The 17,569-nt window shown below is 49.5% G+C and overlaps 1 protein-coding gene across 1 annotated transcript in view; it reads right to left on the bottom strand.

Moving 5' to 3' along the window:
* Positions 1–17,569, bottom strand: part of LOC139569882 (A disintegrin and metalloproteinase with thrombospondin motifs 14-like) — a 110,506-nt gene that overhangs the window by 39,980 nt on the left and 52,957 nt on the right. The window contains exon 4 of the mRNA XM_071391204.1: positions 12,753–12,949. Coding sequence (XP_071247305.1) covers positions 12,753–12,949 — 197 coding nt within the window. The remainder of the gene's footprint in view (positions 1–12,752; positions 12,950–17,569) is intronic.

Here is a 17,569-nt window from a genome sequence, read left to right as displayed (position 1 = left end):
GAATATGGAATCATCAACAGATGGTGGACCATAGAGCAGCAGGCCTCCTCAACAGACAGTAGAATATGGAATCATCAACAGATGGTGGACCATAGAGCAGCAGGCCTCCTCAACAGACAGTAGAATATGGAATCATCAACAGATGGTGGACCATAGAGCAGCAGGCCTCCTCAACAGACAGTAGAATATGGAATCATCAACAGATGGTGGACCATAGAGCAGCAGGCCTCCTCAACAGACAGTAGAATATGGAATCATCAACAGATGGTGGACCATAGAGCAGCAGGCCTCCTCAACAGACAGTAGAATATGGAATCATCAACAGATGGTGGACCATAGAGCAGCAGGCCTCCTCAACAGACAGTAGAATATGGAATCATCAACAGATGGTGGACCATAGAGCAGCAGGCCTCCTCAACAGACAGTAGAATATGGAATCATCAACAGATGGTGGACCATAGAGCAGCAGGCCTCCTCAACAGACAGTAGAATATGGAATCATCAACAGATGGTGGACCATAGAGCAGCAGGCCTCCTCAACAGACAGTAGAATATGGAATCATCAACAGATGGTGGACCATAGAGCAGCAGGCCTCCTCAACAGATAGTAGAATATGGAATCATCAACAGATGGTGGACCATAGAGCAGCAGGCCTCCTCAACAGATAGTAGAATATGGAATCATCAACAGATGGTGGACCATAGAGCAGCAGGCCTCCTCAACAGACATTCACTGCAGCCTGAAGGTGTTTAGTATGCTGTGTCAGGTGTCAGCCTGGCCTGGCAGAGCAGACCAGCAGGGCTCCTCAATGGACAGTACAATATGGAATCATCAACAGATGGTGGACCATAGAGCAGCAGGCCTCCTCAACAGACATTCTCTGCAGCCTGAAGGTGTTTAGTATGCTGTGTTAGGTGTCAGCCTGGCCTGGCAGAGCAGACCAGCAGGCCTCCTCAACAGACATTCTCTGCAGCCTGAAGTTGTTTAGTATGCTGTGTCAGGTGTCAGCCTGGCCTGGCAGAGCAGACCAGCAGGCCTCCTCAACAGACATTCTCTGCAGCCTGAAGTTGTTTAGTATGCTGTGTCAGGTGTCAGCCTGGCCTGGCAGAGCAGACCAGCAGGCCTCCTCAACAGACATTCTCTGCAGCCTGAAGGTGTTTAGTATGCTGTGTCAGGTGTCAGCCTGGCCTGGCAGAGCAGAGCAACAGGCCTCCTCAACAGACATTCTCTGCAGCCTGAAGGTGTTTAGTATGCTGTGTCAGGTGTCAGCCTGGCCTGGCAGAGCAGAGCAGCAGGCCTCCTCAACAGACATTCTCTGTAGCCTGAAGTTGTTTAATATGCTGTGTTAGGTGTCAGCCTGGCCTGGCAGAGCAGACCAGCAGGCCTCCTCAACAGACATTCTCTGCAGCCTGAAGGTGTTTAGTATGCTGTGTCAGGTGTCAGCCTGGCCTGGCAGAGCAGACCAGCAGGCCTCCTCAACAGACATTCACTGTAGCCTGAAGGTGTTTAATATGCTGTGTCAGGTGTCAGCCTGGCCTGGCAGAGCAGACCAGCAGGCCTCCTCAACAGACATTCTCTGTAGCCTGAAGGTGTTTAATATGCTGTGTCAGGTGTCAGCCTGGCCTGGCAGAGCAGACCAGCAGGCCTCCTCAACAGACATTCTCTGTAGCCTGAAGGTGTTTAATATGCTGTGTTAGTGTCAGCCTGGCCTGGCAGAGCAGACCAGCAGGCCTCCTCAACAGACATTCTCTGTAGCCTGAAGGTGTTTAATATGCTGTGTTAGTGTCAGCCTGGCCTGGCAGAGCAGACCAGCAGGGCTCCTCAACAGACATTCACTGCAGCCTGAAGGTGTTTAGTATGCTGTGTCAGGTGTCAGCCTGGCCTGGCAGAGCAGACCAGCAGGCCTCCTCAACAGACATTCTCTGTAGCCTGAAGGTGTTTAGTATGCTGTGTCAGGTGTCAGCCTGGCCTGGCAGAGCAGACCAGCAGGGCTCCTCAACAGACATTCTCTGTAGCCTGAAGTTGTTTAATATGCTGTGTTAGTGTCAGCCTGGCATGGCAGAGCAGACCAGCAGGGCTCCTCAACAGACATTCTCTGCAGCCTGAAGGTGTTTAGTATGCTGTGTCAGGTGTCAGCCTGAAGGTGTTTAGTATGCTGTGTCAGGTGTCAGCCTGAAGGTGTTTAGTATGCTGTGTCAGGTGTCAGCCTGAAGGTGTTTAGTATGCTGTGTCAGGTGTCAGCCTGAAGGTGTTTAGTATGCTGTGTCAGGTGTCAGCCTGAAGGTGTTTAGTATGCTGTGTCAGGTGTCAGCCTGAAGGTGTTTAGTATGCTGTGTCAGGTGTCAGCCTGAAGGTGTTTAGTATGCTGTGTCAGGTGTCAGCCTGAAGGTGTTTAGTATGCTGTGTCAGGTGTCAGCCTGAAGGTGTTTAGTATGCTGTGTCAGGTGTCAGCCTGAAGGTGTTTAGTATGCTGTGTCAGGTGTCAGCCTGAAGGTGTTTAGTATGCTGTGTCAGGTGTCAGCCTGAAGGTGTTTAGTATGCTGTGTCAGGTGTCAGCCTGAAGGTGTTTAGTATGCTGTGTCAGGTGTCAGCCTGAAGGTGTTTAGTATGCTGTGTCAGGTGTCAGCCTGAAGGTGTTTAGTATGCTGTGTCAGGTGTCAGCCTGAAGGTGTTTAGTATGCTGTGTCAGGTGTCAGCCTGAAGGTGTTTAGTATGCTGTGTCAGGTGTCAGCCTGAAGGTGTTTAGTATGCTGTGTCAGGTGTCAGCCTGAAGGTGTTTAATATGCTGTGTCAGGTGTCAGCCTGAAGGTGTTTAGTATGCTGTGTCAGGTGTCAGCCTGAAGGTGTTTAGTATGCTGTGTCAGGTGTCAGCCTGAAGGTGTTTAGTATGCTGTGTCAGGTGTCAGCCTGAAGGTGTTTAATATGCTGTGTCAGGTGTCAGCCTGAAGGTGTTTAGTACGCTGTGTCAGGTGTCAGCCTGAAGGTGTTTAGTATGCTGTGTCAGGTGTCAGCCTGAAGGTGTTTAGTATGCTGTGTCAGGTGTCAGCCTGAAGGTGTTTAGTATGCTGTGTCAGGTGTCAGCCTGAAGGTGTTTAGTATGCTGTGTCAGGTGTCAGCCTGAAGGTGTTTAGTATGCTGTGTCAGGTGTCAGCCTGAAGGTGTTTAGTATGCTGTGTCAGGTGTCAGCCTGAAGGTGTTTAATATGCTGTGTTAGTGTCAGCCTGGCCTGGCAGAGCAGAGCAGCAGGGCTGAGCAGTAGCAGATCCTCTAGTCGGGTGGATGTGTGTTCTGATTGGCTGCCATGCAAAGCAGCAGTCCAGCACCAGCCAGCCCCATCCCGCCACAGCCCCCCTCCCCCCCCGCCCCGCCCCGCCCTCTCCACTCCCAGTCAACTCACAGTGGCTGCCTCCCAAATGGAAACCTATTCCCTATATAGTGCACAACGTTTAACAAGCAGTCCTAGGGAATAGGGTTCCATTTAAGATACAACAGTTACAGGTCTAGTGCAGCTAATCAGACCACCCTGCTGGACCCAAATGGTAACTGTTACAGAGTGAAACCAGCACCCTGTGGAAATGTGACTTGGTGGATTAGGGTTGTGGAATCAGATTAAGGTGGAAGGAGCTGCCTGAGACTGTAATGAACAAACAGAGAGGTTTTTCTCTTTCATTAGTAATCCATCAACATTCAGAGAGAGAGAGAGAGAGAGAGAGAGAGAGAGAGAGAGCGACAGAGCGCGAGAGAGAGAGAGAGAGCGAGAGAGAGCGAGAGAGAGAGAGAGGGGCGAGGGATACATAACGTGTCAACGTCCACTATGTGAGAGGAGGGGACTAGTACAGTAACAACTAGGCCCTGAGGGGGAATCTATACACATTGGGGGGGGGGGGGGTGAGAATCAGTCTGGCCAGCGAGCCAGCAACAAAGCTGTTACTACTCTATCATGGCAAGTCATCCCCACGAGAGAGCACAGTTTTCCAACTTCCACAAACAGTCATCTTGTACTGCAGGTAAAGGTCAACTGGTTTGGTCAATTACATTCCAATAGCTTTTTGGAATTTCAGTTTACATAAGTGAATTTAAATGGAATTGACCCCCCAACCCTGGTCTGAATGGTGAATAGTACAGTAAGCTGTTCACAGGAAAGTTAAAGCACTCACACACAGCCAAACAGTGTATAGGGGACAAACAGTTAGGAAAGATTTAAAGGTCCCGAACACTCATTCTGATTCCCATGTAAAATTGCCTTTTGAGTGACTAAAACATCACCCACAATATTTTTCACCAATAAAACATTTCAAAATTTGAAGTTAGGAAGTCTGAAAGGACAGATTGAGTAGGCAGGGAGCTAGTAGGCTGAGTGGGCGGGGACCTAGTAGTCTGGGCGGGGACCTAGTAGTCTGAGTGGGCGGGGACCTAGTAGTCTGAGTGGGCGGGGACCTAGTAGGATGAGTGGGCGGGGACCTAGTAGGATGAGTGGGCAGGGAGATAGTTGACTGATTGGGCGGGGACCTCGTAGGCTGAGTGGGCGGGGACCTAGTAGTCTGAGTGGGCGGGGACCTAGTAGTCTGGGCGGGGACCTAGTAGTCTGAGTGGGCGGGGACCTAGTAGTCTGAGTGGGCGGGGACCTAGTAGGATGAGTGGGCGGGGACCTAGTAGGATGAGTGGGCAGGGAGATAGTTGACTGATTGGGCGGGGACCTCGTAGGCTGAGTGGGCGGGGACCTAGTAGTCTGAGTGGGTGGGGAGCTAGTAGTCTGAGTGGGCGGGGACCTAGTAGTCTGAGTGGGCGGGGACCTAGTAATCTGAGTGGGCGGGGACCTAGTAGACTGAGTGGGCGGGTACCTAGTAGTCTGAGTGGGCGGGGACCTAGTAGGCTGAGTGGGCGGGGACCTAGTAGGCTGAGTGGGCGGGGACCTAGTAATCTGATTGGGCGGGGAGCTAGTAGTATGAGTGGGCGGGGAGCTAGTAGTCTGAGTGGGCGGGGACCTAGTAGGCTGAGTGGGCGGGGACCTAGTAGGCTGAGTGGGCGGGGACCTAGTAGGCTGAGTGGGCGGGGAGCTAGTAGGCTGAGTGGGCGGGGAGCTAGTAGTCTGAGTGGGCGGGGAGCTAGTAGTCTGAGTGGGCGGGGAGCTAGTAGTCTGAGTGGGCGGGGAGCTAGTAGTCTGAGTGGGCGGGGAGCTAGTAGTCTGAGTGGGCGGGGACCTAGTAGTCTGAGTGGGCGGGGACCTAGTAGTCTGAGTGGGCGGGGACCTAGTAGACTGAGTGGGCGGGGACCTAGTAGTCTGAGTGGGCGGGGACCTAGTAGACTGAGTGGGCGGGGAGCTAGTAGACTGATTGGGTGGGGAGCTAGTAGTCTGAGTGGGCGGGGACCTAGTAGTCTGAGTGGGCGGGGAGCTAGTAGGCTGAGTGGGCGGGGAGCTAGTAGTCTGAGTGGACGGGGACCTAGTTGTCTGAGTGGGCGGGGACCTAGTAGTCTGAGTGGGCGGGGACCTAGTTGTCTGAGTGGGCGGGGACCTAGTAGACTGAGTGGGCGGGGACCTAGTAGACTGAGTGGGCGGGGAGCTAGTAGACTGATTGGGTGGGGAGCTAGTAGTCTGAGTGGGCGGGGACCTAGTAGTCTGAGTGGGCGGGGAGCTAGTAGTCTGAGTGGGCGGGGACCTAGTAGTCTGAGTGGGCGTGGAGCTAGTAGTGTGAGTGGGCGGGGAGCTAGTAGTCTGAGTGGACGGGGACCTAGTAGTCTGAGTGGGCGGGGAGCTAGTAGACTGATTGGGCGGGGACCTAGTAGTCTGAGTGGGCGGGGACCTAGTAGACTGAGTGGGCGGGGACCTAGTAGTCTGAGTGGGCGGGGACCTAGTAGTCTGAGTGGACGGGGAGCTAGTAGGCTGAGTGGGCGGGGACCTAGTAGTCTGAGTGGGCGGGGACCTAGTAGTCTGAGTGGGCGGGGACCTAGTTGTCTGAGTGGGCGGGGAGCTAGTAGTCTGAGTGGGCGGGGACCTAGTAGTCTGAGTGGGCGGGGTGCTAGTAGTCTGAGTGGGCGGGGAGCTAGTAGTATGAGTGGGCGGGGACCTAGTTGTCTGAGTGGGCGGGGAGCTAGTAGTCTGAGTGGGCGGGGAGCTAGTAGTCTGAGTGGGCGGGGTCCTAGTAGTCTGAGTGGGCGGGGACCTAGTAGGCTGAGTGGGCGGGGACCTAGTAGGCTGAGTGGGCGGGGACCTAGTAGGCTGAGTGGGCGGGGACCTAGTAGTCTGAGTGGGCGGGGAGCTAGTAGTCTGAGTGGGCGGGGAGCTAGTAGTCTGAGTGGGCGGGGACCTAGTAGACTGAGTGGGCGGGGACCTAGTAGTCTGAGTGGGCGGGGACCTAGTAGTCTGAGTGGGCGGGGACCTAGTAGTCTGAGTGGGCGGGGACCTAGTAGTCTGAGTGGGCGGGGACCTAGTAGTCTGAGTGGGCGGGGACCTAGTTGTCTGAGTGGGCGGGGACCTAGTAGTCTGAGTGGGCGGGGACCTAGTAGTCTGAGTGGGCGGGGACCTAGTAGTCTGAGTGGGCGGGGAGCTAGTAGTCTGAGTGGGCGGGGAGCTAGTAGTCTGAGTGGGCGGGGACCTAGTAGTCTGAGTGGGCGGGGACCTAGTAGACTGAGTGGGCGGGGACCTAGTTGTCTGAGTGGGCGGGAGCTAGTAGACTGATTGGGCGAGGAGCTAGTAGTCTGAGTGGGCGTGGAGCTAGTAGTCTGAGTGGGCGGGGACCTAGTAGTCTGAGTGGGCGGCGACCTAGTAGTCTGAGTGGGCGGGGAGCTAGTAGTCTGAGTGGGCGGGGAGCTAGTAGTCTGAGTGGGCGTGGAGCTAGTAGTCTGAGTGGGCGGGGACCTAGTAGTCTGAGTGGGCGGGGACCTAGTAGTCTGAGTGGGCGGGGAGCTAGTAGTCTGAGTGGGCGGGGAGCTAGTAGTCTGAGTGGGCGGGGACCTAGTAGTCTGAGTGGGCGGGGACCTAGTAGACTGAGTGGGCGGGGACCTAGTTGTCTGAGTGGGCGGGGAGCTAGTAGACTGATTGGGCGAGGAGCTAGTAGTCTGAGTGGGCGTGGAGCTAGTAGTCTGAGTGGGCGGGGAGTTCACCTTGAGTGACGGTTCTTTGAAAACGTCCATGTCAACCACCATGGACACAGTGAGCAGTGCTGCAGGCAGATTATCTCAAGCAAATGTTCTGATACACAAATCAACTCAAACAACAATGAAATTGTATGCAACATCCAATCCTGTCATACATACTCTCTCACGGTTTCACAAATTATGTATTAATCCTGTTTGGTTATTGAATAAAGCATCAATATCGACAAAATGCTATTTCCATGACAGAGACTGACCAGGTGAAAGCGATGATCCCTTATTGCTGTTACTTCAAATCAGTGTAGATGAAGTGGAGGAGACGGGTTAAAGAATTATTTTGAAGCCTTGAGACAAATGAGACATTGATTGTGTATGTGTGCCATTCAGAGGGTGAATGGGCAAGACAAAAGACTGAAGTGCCTTTGAATGGGGTCTGGTAGTAGGTGTCAGGCACAACACTAGTGGGTTGAATGGGGTCTGGTAGTAGGTGTCAGGGACAACACTAGTGGGTTGAACGGGGTCTGGTAGTAGGTGTCAGGGACAACACTAGTGGGTTGAATGGGGTCTGGTAGTAGGTGTCAGGGACAACACTAGTGGGTTGAACGGGGTCTGGTAGTAGGTGTCAGGGACAACACTAGTGGGTTGAACGGGGTCTGGTAGTAGGTGTCAGGTACAACACTAGTGGGTTGAATGGGGTCTGGTAGTAGGTGTCAGGGACAACACTAGTGGGTTGAATGGGGTCTGGTAGTAGGTGTCAGGTACAACACTAGTGGGTTGAATGGGGTCTGGTAGTAGGTGTCAGGCGCACCGGTTTAAACTGTAACACTAGTGGGTTGAATGGGGTCTGGTAGTAGGTGTCAGGTACAACACTAGTGGGTTGAATGGGGTCTGGTAGTAGGTGTCAGGCACAACACTAGTGGGTTGAACGGGGTCTGGTAGTAGGTGTCAGGGACAACACTAGTGGGTTGAATGGGGTCTGGTAGTAGGTGTCAGGGACAACACTAGTGGGTTGAATGGGGTCTGGTAGTAGGTGTCAGGCGCACCGGTTTAAACTGTAACACTAGTGGGTTGAATGGGGTCTGGTAGTAGGTGTCAGACACACCACTAGTGGGTTGAATGGGGTCTGGTAGTAGGTGTCAGGCACAACACTAGTGGGTTGAACGGGGTCTGGTAGTAGGTGTCAGGGACAACACTAGTGGGTTGAATGGGGTCTGGTAGTAGGTGTCAGGTACAACACTAGTGGGTTGAATGGGGTCTGGTAGTAGGTGTCAGGCACAACACTAGTGGGTTGAACGGGGTCTGGTAGTAGGTGTCAGGGACAACACTGGTGGGTTGAATGGGGTCTGGTAGTAGGTGTCAGGCGCACCGGTTTAAACTGTAACACTAGTGGGTTGAATGGGGTCTGGTAGTAGGTGTCAGGGACAACACTAGTGGGTTGAATGGGGTCTGGTAGTAGGTGTCAGGGACAACACTAGTGGGTTGAACGGGGTCTGGTAGTAGGTGTCAGGGACAACACTAGTGGGTTGAATGGGGTCTGGTAGTAGGTGTCAGGTACAACACTAGTGGGTTGAATGGGGTCTGGTAGTAGGTGTCAGGTACAACACTAGTGGGTTGAATGGGGTCTGGTAGTAGGTGTCAGGTACACCGGTTTAAACTGTAACACTAGTGGGTTGAATGGGGTCTGGTAGTAGGTGTCAGGTACAACACTAGTGGGTTGAATGGGGTCTGGTAGTAGGTGTCAGGCACAACACTAGTGGGTTGAACGGGGTCTGGTAGTAGGTGTCAGGGACAACACTAGTGGGTTGAATGGGGTCTGGTAGTAGGTGTCAGGGACAACACTAGTGGGTTGAACGGGGTCTGGTAGTAGGTGTCAGGTACACCGGTTTAAACTGTAACACTAGTGGGTTGAATGGGGTCTGGTAGTAGGTGTCAGGTACAACACTAGTGGGTTGAATGGGGTCTGGTAGTAGGTGTCAGGGACAACACTAGTGGGTTGAATGGGGTCTGGTAGTAGGTGTCAGGGACAACACTAGTGGGTTGAACGGGGTCTGGTAGTAGGTGTCAGGCGCACCGGTTTAAACTGTAACACTAGTGGGTTGAATGGGGTCTGGTAGTAGGTGTCAGGGACAACACTAGTGGGTTGAATGGGGTCTGGTAGTAGGTGTCAGGCGCACCGGTTTAAACTGTAACACTAGTGGGTTGAATGGGGTCTGGTAGTAGGTGTCAGGGACAACACTAGTGGGTTGAATGGGGTCTGGTAGTAGGTGTCAGGGACAACACTAGTGGGTTGAACGGGGTCTGGTAGTAGGTGTCAGGGACAACACTAGTGGGTTGAATGGGGTCTGGTAGTAGGTGTCAGGTACAACACTAGTGGGTTGAATGGGGTCTGGTAGTAGGTGTCAGGTACAACACTAGTGGGTTGAATGGGGTCTGGTAGTAGGTGTCAGGTACACCGGTTTAAACTGTAACACTAGTGGGTTGAATGGGGTCTGGTAGTAGGTGTCAGACACAACACTAGTGGGTTGAATGGGGTCTGGTAGTAGGTGTCAGGTACAACACTAGTGGGTTGAATGGGGTCTGGTAGTCGGTGTCAGGTTCACCGGTTTAAACTGTAACACTAGTGGGTTGAACGGGGTCTGGTAGTAGGTGTCAGACACAACACTAGTGGGTTGAATGGGGTCTGGTAGTAGGTGTCAGGTACAACACTAGTGGGTTGAATGGGGTCTGGTAGTCGGTGTCAGGTTCACCGGTTTAAACTGCAACACTAGTGGGTTGAATGGGGTCTGGTAGTAGGTGTCAGACACACCACTAGTGGGTTGAATGGGGTCTGGTAGTAGGTGTCAGACACACCACTAGTGGGTTGAATGGGGTCTGGTAGTAGGTGTCAGACACACCACTAGTGGGTTGAATGGGGTCTGGTAGTAGGTGTCAGGCACACCGGTTTAAACTGCAACACTAGTGGGTTGAATGGGGTCTGGTAGTAGGTGTCAGACACACCACTAGTGGGTTGAATGGGGTCTGGTAGTAGGTGTCAGACACACCACTAGTGGGTTGAATGGGGTCTGGTAGTAGGTGTCAGACACACCACTAGTGGGTTGAATGGGGTCTGGTAGTAGGTGTCAGACACACCACTAGTGGGTTGAATGGGGTCTGGTAGTAGGTGTCAGACACACCACTAGTGGGTTGAATGGGGTCTGGTAGTAGGTGTCAGACACACCACTAGTGGGTTGAATGGGGTCTGGTAGTAGGTGTCAGACACACCACTAGTGGGTTGAATGGGGTCTGGTAGTAGGTGTCAGACACACCACTAGTGGGTTGAATGGGGTCTGGTAGTAGGTGTCAGACACACCACTAGTGGGTTGAATGGGGTCTGGTAGTAGGTGTCAGACACACCACTAGTGGGTTGAATGGGGTCTGGTAGTAGGTGTCAGGCACACCACTAGTGGGTTGAATGGGGTCTGGTAGTAGGTGTCAGACACACCACTAGTGGGTTGAATGGGGTCTGGTAGTAGGTGTCAGACACACCACTAGTGGGTTGAACGGGGTCTGGTAGTAGGTGTCAGGCACTCCGGTTTGAACTACAACACTAGTGGGTTTTTCCAACTCAGTATTAGGAAGGTGTTCCTAATGTTTGGTAATACTCAGTGTGTATTAACTCAGACAATGTTCATAACTCATGACCATCAACGATGTCAAGAAGTTTGTATGAATCTCCTGTTTGAAATGTCTCTCGACGTAATGACGTGACGACTGTGTTGGGGGGTTTTTGGCAACCCTTCCCCTTGCTTTTGTTCCATGCTGGCTGAAGACCTAGCTAGCCAGTAACTTCTCTAGCGAACACCAGACACAGACGAAAGCTGAAACCTAGAAGTACATGTGCCTTAGAATAGATGAATAGGGGAAACCTCTAATTATATTTGTTGACACGCCGCAGTCAACTTTAGGCATCAGTTGACTAGCTAACTAGCTATGTAAACCATACCCCTCTGCAAACACGCCTTCTGCCATGTTGGTTACAAGGCGTACCTTATTTAAATGAGGTAAGAGAATAAGACGTTACCATTGGTGTATTAAAATGAGAGTCTTTTTGTGATGTCACAAAAAAACCTTAATAATCCCGCCTCCTGAATCCAAGTGTGACTTTATGATCAAACTTTAGAAGCAACAGTCATTTGTTATACTTTGGTCATCTTTGATCTCGTTTCATCCTAATATAATCCAATTTGATTAAAAACATGATTTTTGACTGTACGGGACCTTTTAAGGTAACACTTAAGTAGAGCGGTGGGTATGTGATGTGTAACATTCACATGGGGCGATTCCATGCCAGCGTAGACCCCATATATTTTATATCTCAGATTGTTCTGCCAATTATCACATAGATACTTCATTGGTAGGAAGGATATTTAACATTCTTTTTACATTTGTATCACAAACAATTTTTTTCACTAATTGTTTATTTTATTTTATTGTATTAATCATAATGAAAGTGGACATTGTAGACCCTTTTTAAACCTATACATGCCTCCTGTAAGACCCTATGATCTGTGAACCGTACATGACACAGACAAAATCTTTATAGTGTGCTCTAAAATATGGTGTATGTATTGATTCTGAAATACTATTTTCACATTCATTTATGCAACATTTAAAATATGAATATCTCAACAGTATTGTTTGGATCAATATACTCTACAAGTACATACAATTTCCAGAGTGGGCTCTCTGCTAACTCCGAAGATACGATTTATGAGCCCCGCCAACACAGTGAATGGGAAAATGGATACAAAAGGGAACTCCCTCTGCTGGTGATTTGCTGAATGTGCAATCCTAAAGGAGGGCTGTGGTTGGTTAATGACTTTATAATATCAATTTCTATGTATAAAATGGGTCATATCATTAAAAGTACCAGAGAGCCCACTCTGGAAATGTGTTTGAAGAATATATTGTTACAACCAATATGTTTTTAAAAAAAGGGTACTTTTGAGATATTAATATAAGTATTTTAAATGTTGATGAAATTAGTGTGAATTTTTTTTCTCAAAAATCTAAACATACTCCATATGTGAGAGAACAATATAAGGAGGATAACGACACTCAGACGTCTGTATCACGTACGGTTCACAGACCTACTGCTGCGTTTACACAGCCCAATTCTGAGCTTAACTTCACTATTTGGTCTTTTGACCAATCAGTTTAGCTCTGAAAAAGATCTGATGTGAAAAGATCTGATGTGATTGATCAAAAGACCAATTTATGGAGAAAGAAAATATCAGAATTGGGCTGCCTGTGTAAACGCAGCCATAGGGTTTAAAAAGGGCCTACAAAGGCCACTTTCATCATGATTTTCCCCAAAAATTGTTGGTGATACAAATAGAAAAAGCAGGTCAAACATCCTTCCTCCCAATGAAGTTACTATGTGAGCATTGCCAGAACAATCTGACATACCAAAAATATTTTCGGCCTACACTGGCGTGGAATCGCCAATAGCATTCACAAAGTATTTATATGCTTAATTATTTATTTACTGACTAACGAAATAACCACAGAAATACATAAAACAAACAATAGATATTGGTTACTAACACAATGCATTGATAAGTCCCTAGTGGGCTAAACCGGTATGACGGTGTGGCATAAAGAGTAAAAATGAACTTACTATGTTGATGAGTGTGAGGACATAGTTCTGTACGTGCTCCTTGCCATGGAAGCGCACCACAGAGTCGTCCACAGCCAGCAGCACCTCGATGTTGTAGTCGTCCTTCTTGGCGTGCCGCCGTTTGCGCACAGACTCTGTCAGCTTGTGCTCCAAGAGGTCCAGACCACCGGGGAGGTTAGCAATCCCAAAGTCTGTCACTGTGTGGAAGAGAAGAGACATGAGGAATTACAACAAGTAAATTAGCTACATTTAGCATACAGCAGCATGTTTACATGAGGAATTACAACAAGTAAATTAGCTACATTTAGCATACAGCAGCATGTTTACATGAGGAATTACAACAAGTAAATTAGCTACATTTAGCATACAGCAGCATGTTTACATGAGGAATTACAACAAGTAAATTAGCTACATTTAGCATACAGCAGCATGTTTACATGAGGAATTACAACAAGTAAATTAGCTACATTTAGCATACAGCAGCATGTTTACATGAGGAATTACAACAAGTAAATTAGCTACATTTAGCATACAGCAGCATGTTTACATGAGGAATTACAACAAGTAAATTAGCTACATTTAGCATACAGCAGCATGTTTACATGAGGAATTACAACAAGTAAATTAGCTACATTTAGCATACAGCAGCATGTTTACATGAGGATGAGGAGATAGTATGGCCTCGTCCCTGATGGCACCCAATTCCCTATTTAGTGCACTCCTTGTAGCTGCTTCATAACATTAAACATGGAAAACGGTGCCATTGTGGACATAGCCTATGAGTTTGCTGCTCAAGCGTTGGTCAAAAGTAGTGCACTTAAATAGGAAATGGGGACACAGCCAAGCTTTAAAATCGTCTCGTGTCGTCTCAACGAGGCAGACAGTCCAGACATGAACAGGAGAGACTGTACAAGGCTGAACTGAGACCTGTTCAATAATGCAGACAGTCCAGACATGAACAGGAGAGACTGTACAAGGCTGAACTGAGACCTGTACAATGATGCAGACAGTCCAGACATGAACAGGAGAGACTGTACAAGGCTGAACTGAGACCTGTACAATGATGCAGACAGTCCAGACATGAACAAGAGAGACTGTACAAGGCTGAACTGAGACCTGTACAATGATGCAGACAGTCCAGACATGAACAGGAGAGACTGTACAAGGCTGAACTGAGACCTGTACAATGATGCAGACAGTCCAGACATGAACAGGAGAGACTGTACAAGGCTGAACTGAGACCTGTACAATGATGCAGACAGCCCAGACATGAACAGGAGAGACTGTACAAGGCTGAACTGAGACCTGTACAATGATGCAGACAGTCCAGACATGAACAGGAGAGACTGTACAAGGCTGAACTGAGACCTGTACAATGATGCAGACAGTCCAGACATGAACAGGAGAGACTGTACAAGGCTGAACTGAGACCTGTACAATGATGCAGACAGTCCAGACATGAACAGGAGAGACTGTACAAGGCTGAACTGAGACCTGTACAATGATGCAAACAGTCCAGACATGAACAGGAGAGACTGTACAAGGCTGAACTGAGACCTGTACAATGATGCAGACAGTCCAGACATGAACAGGAGAGACCCATCACCTGAACACTATCTCCAATCATACATCAACAACAGCATGACACGCAAACACCCTCTTCCTGCTCCACATCCTCTTCTTGCTCAACATCCTCTTCCTGCTCAACCCCCTCAACATCCTCTTCCTGCTCAACATCTTCCTCCTGCTCAACCCCCTCAACACCCTCTTCCTGCTCAACCCTCACAACATCCTCTTCCTGCTCATCCCCCTCAACATCCTCTTCCTCCTCAACCAACCTCAACATCCACTTCCTGCTCAACCCCCTCAACATCCACTTCCTGCTCAACCACCTCAACATCCTCTTCCTGCTCAACCCCCTCAACATCCTCTTCCTGCTCATCCCCCTCAACATCCTCTTCCTGCTCAACCCCCTCAATATCCTCTTCCTGCTCAACATCCTCTTCCTGCTCAACCCCCTCAACATCCACTTCCTGCTCAACCCCCTCAACATCCTCTTCCTGCTCAACCCCCTCAACATCCTCTTCCTGCTCATCCCCCTCAACATCCTCTTCCTGCTCAACCCCCTCAACATCCTCTTCCTGCTCAACCCCCTCAACATCCTCTTCCTGCTCATCCCCCTGAACTTCCTCTTCCTGCTCATCCCCCTCAACTTCCTCTTCCTGCTCAACCCCCTCAACATCCTCTTCCTGCTCATCCCCCTCAACATCCTCTTCCTGCTCAACCCCCTCAACATCCACTTCCGGCTCAACATCCTCTTCCTGCTCATCCCCCTCAACATCCACTTCCTGCTCAACCCCCTCAACATCCACGTCCTGCTCATCCCCCTCAACATCCTCTTCCTGCTCAACCCCCTAGAACTATGTACACTATATACGATGACAGAAACCTCTTTATGGTCCATATCTAGAATATAATGTTGATGTCCTGTACGTCAGAGAGATCATCTTCTGGAATATACAACCTAAAGAAACAGGTGAATGTGCATTCTCAGTGGGATATGATTTGGCATTTTAGTTATTTTAGTTTTAACTTGTATGTGTCCATGGAAAATGACTCGACGAAATGCAACAGTTACTTGTAAGTTAACAATGGAAAGAATGGAAACCATCCGAATTAACAGTTAAGTGCAATAGCAAACAAAACAATGTTTTTAATTTCCTTATTGAACATTGTTGTTGTCGACAGCAACAGGAATGTGTTTGGATAAAATGTTTATTACCATGTAAAAACAGCCTGGTGTTATAAAACATGGAATTTGGCTATGGGCAGCTGGAAATTATCACATTCCACCATGACGGCAAGGAATCTCTGCCACCTCACTACGCTGTCTGAGACCCACACACTAGACCAGATGGGCATCCAGCCACCAGACCTGGGCTCAATACTATTCCAAATCAAGGACGTTCAGCGCTTGCTCTAGCCTGCTTCATTATGCAGACAGTTCCAGGAAGGTAAATCATATAAATGTTCCTAGGTGAGAAACAGCACAGCATAGAGAAGAGAAAATACTACTGGTCGTTAGAATGAATTCTTGGAATCTGTCAGACAAATAATAGGCTGCCACAGAAGGAAGGTTCGTCTCAGTGGCTAGAAAAACAAGGGCTCTCTATGTGTCTAAGGTAAAATCATCCACTACTCTACTCTATAGAAATACAAGGGCTCTCTATGTGTCTAAGGTCCAATCATCCACTACTCTATAGAAATACAAGGGCTCTCTATGTGTCTACGGTCCAAGCATCCACATGTGAGGTTGGAGATTTGACATGATTGAGATAATATCAGGACAAACTGAGAGAAGGTAAGTAGGCCACATGTTGCATGCTGTCAGTGACAATGTGACAAACATGGAAGTGGCAAACCTTGACAAATAGCCCCTACAGTGTAATTTAGACAGCACAGTCATCAGCCCCGCTTCAAAGTCTTTAGCCTCTGTTCTACTATTGAGCGTCAATGTGGCTGAGGCGTCTGTAGAATGTTGATAACAACGGCAACCACGTGACCGAGTGACGGAAGCGCAACTCATGAACAGCATCAAAAAAATACTTCTGTTACAACCTTGTCTGGTGCTATGGTTACAACCCTGTCTGGTGCTATGGCTACAACCCTGTCTGGTGCTATGGCTACAACCCTGTCTGGTGCTATGGTTACAACCCTGTCTGGTGCTATGGTTACAACCCTGTCTGGTGCTATGGTTACAACCCTGTCTGGTGCTATGGCTACAACCCTGTCCGGTGCTATGGTTACAACACTGTCTGGTGCTATGGTTACAACCCTGTCTGGTGCTATGGTTACAACCCTGTCTGGTGCTATGGCTACAACCCTGTCTGGTGCTATGGCTACAACCCTGTCTAGTGCTATGGTTACAACCCTGTCTGGTGCTATGGCTACAACCCTGTCTGGTGCTATGGCTACAACCCTATCTGGTGCTATGGCTACAACCCTGTCTGGTGCTATGGTTACAACCCTGTCTGGTGCTATGGCTACAACCCTGTCTGGTGCTATGGTTACAACCCTGTCTGGTGCTATGGCTACAACCCTGTCTGGTGCTATGGCTACAACCCTGTCTGGTGCTATGGCTACAACCCTGTCTGGTGCTATGGCTACAACCCTGTCTGGTGCTATGGCTACAACCCTGTCTGGTGCTATGGCTACAACCCTGTCTGGTGCTATGGCTACAACCCTATCTGGTGCTATGGCTACAACCCTGTCTGGTGCTATGGTTACAACCCTGTCTGGTGCTATGGCTACAACCCTGTCTGGTGCTATGGTTACAACCCTGTCTGGTGCTATGGCTACAACCCTGTCTGGTGCTATGGTTACAACCCTGTCTGGTGCTATGGCTACAACCCTGTCTGGTGCTATGGTTACAACCCTGTCTGGTGCTATGGCTACAACCCTGTCTGGTGCTATGGCTACAACCCTGTCTGGTGCTATGGCTACAACCCGGTCTGGTGCTATGGTTACAACACTGTCTGGTGCTATGGTTACAACCCTGTCTGGTGCTATGGTTACAACCCTGTCTGGTGCTATGGTTACAACCCTGTCTGGTGCTATGGCTACAACCCTGTCTGGTGCTATGGCTACAACCCTGTCTGGTGCTATGGCTACAACCCGGTCTGGTGCTATGGCTACAACCCTGTCTGGTGCTATGGTTACAACACTGTCTGGTGCTATGGTTACAACCCTGTCTGGTGCTATGGCTACAACCCTGTCTGGTGCTATGGCTACAACCCTGTCTGGTGCTATGGCTACAA

The sequence above is a fragment of the Salvelinus alpinus genome, chromosome 3 (assembly GCF_045679555.1).
Source record: "Salvelinus alpinus chromosome 3, SLU_Salpinus.1, whole genome shotgun sequence".
In the NCBI taxonomy this organism is placed as follows: domain Eukaryota; kingdom Metazoa; phylum Chordata; class Actinopteri; order Salmoniformes; family Salmonidae; genus Salvelinus; species Salvelinus alpinus.
This window is presented reverse-complemented; position numbering and strand designations above follow the sequence as displayed.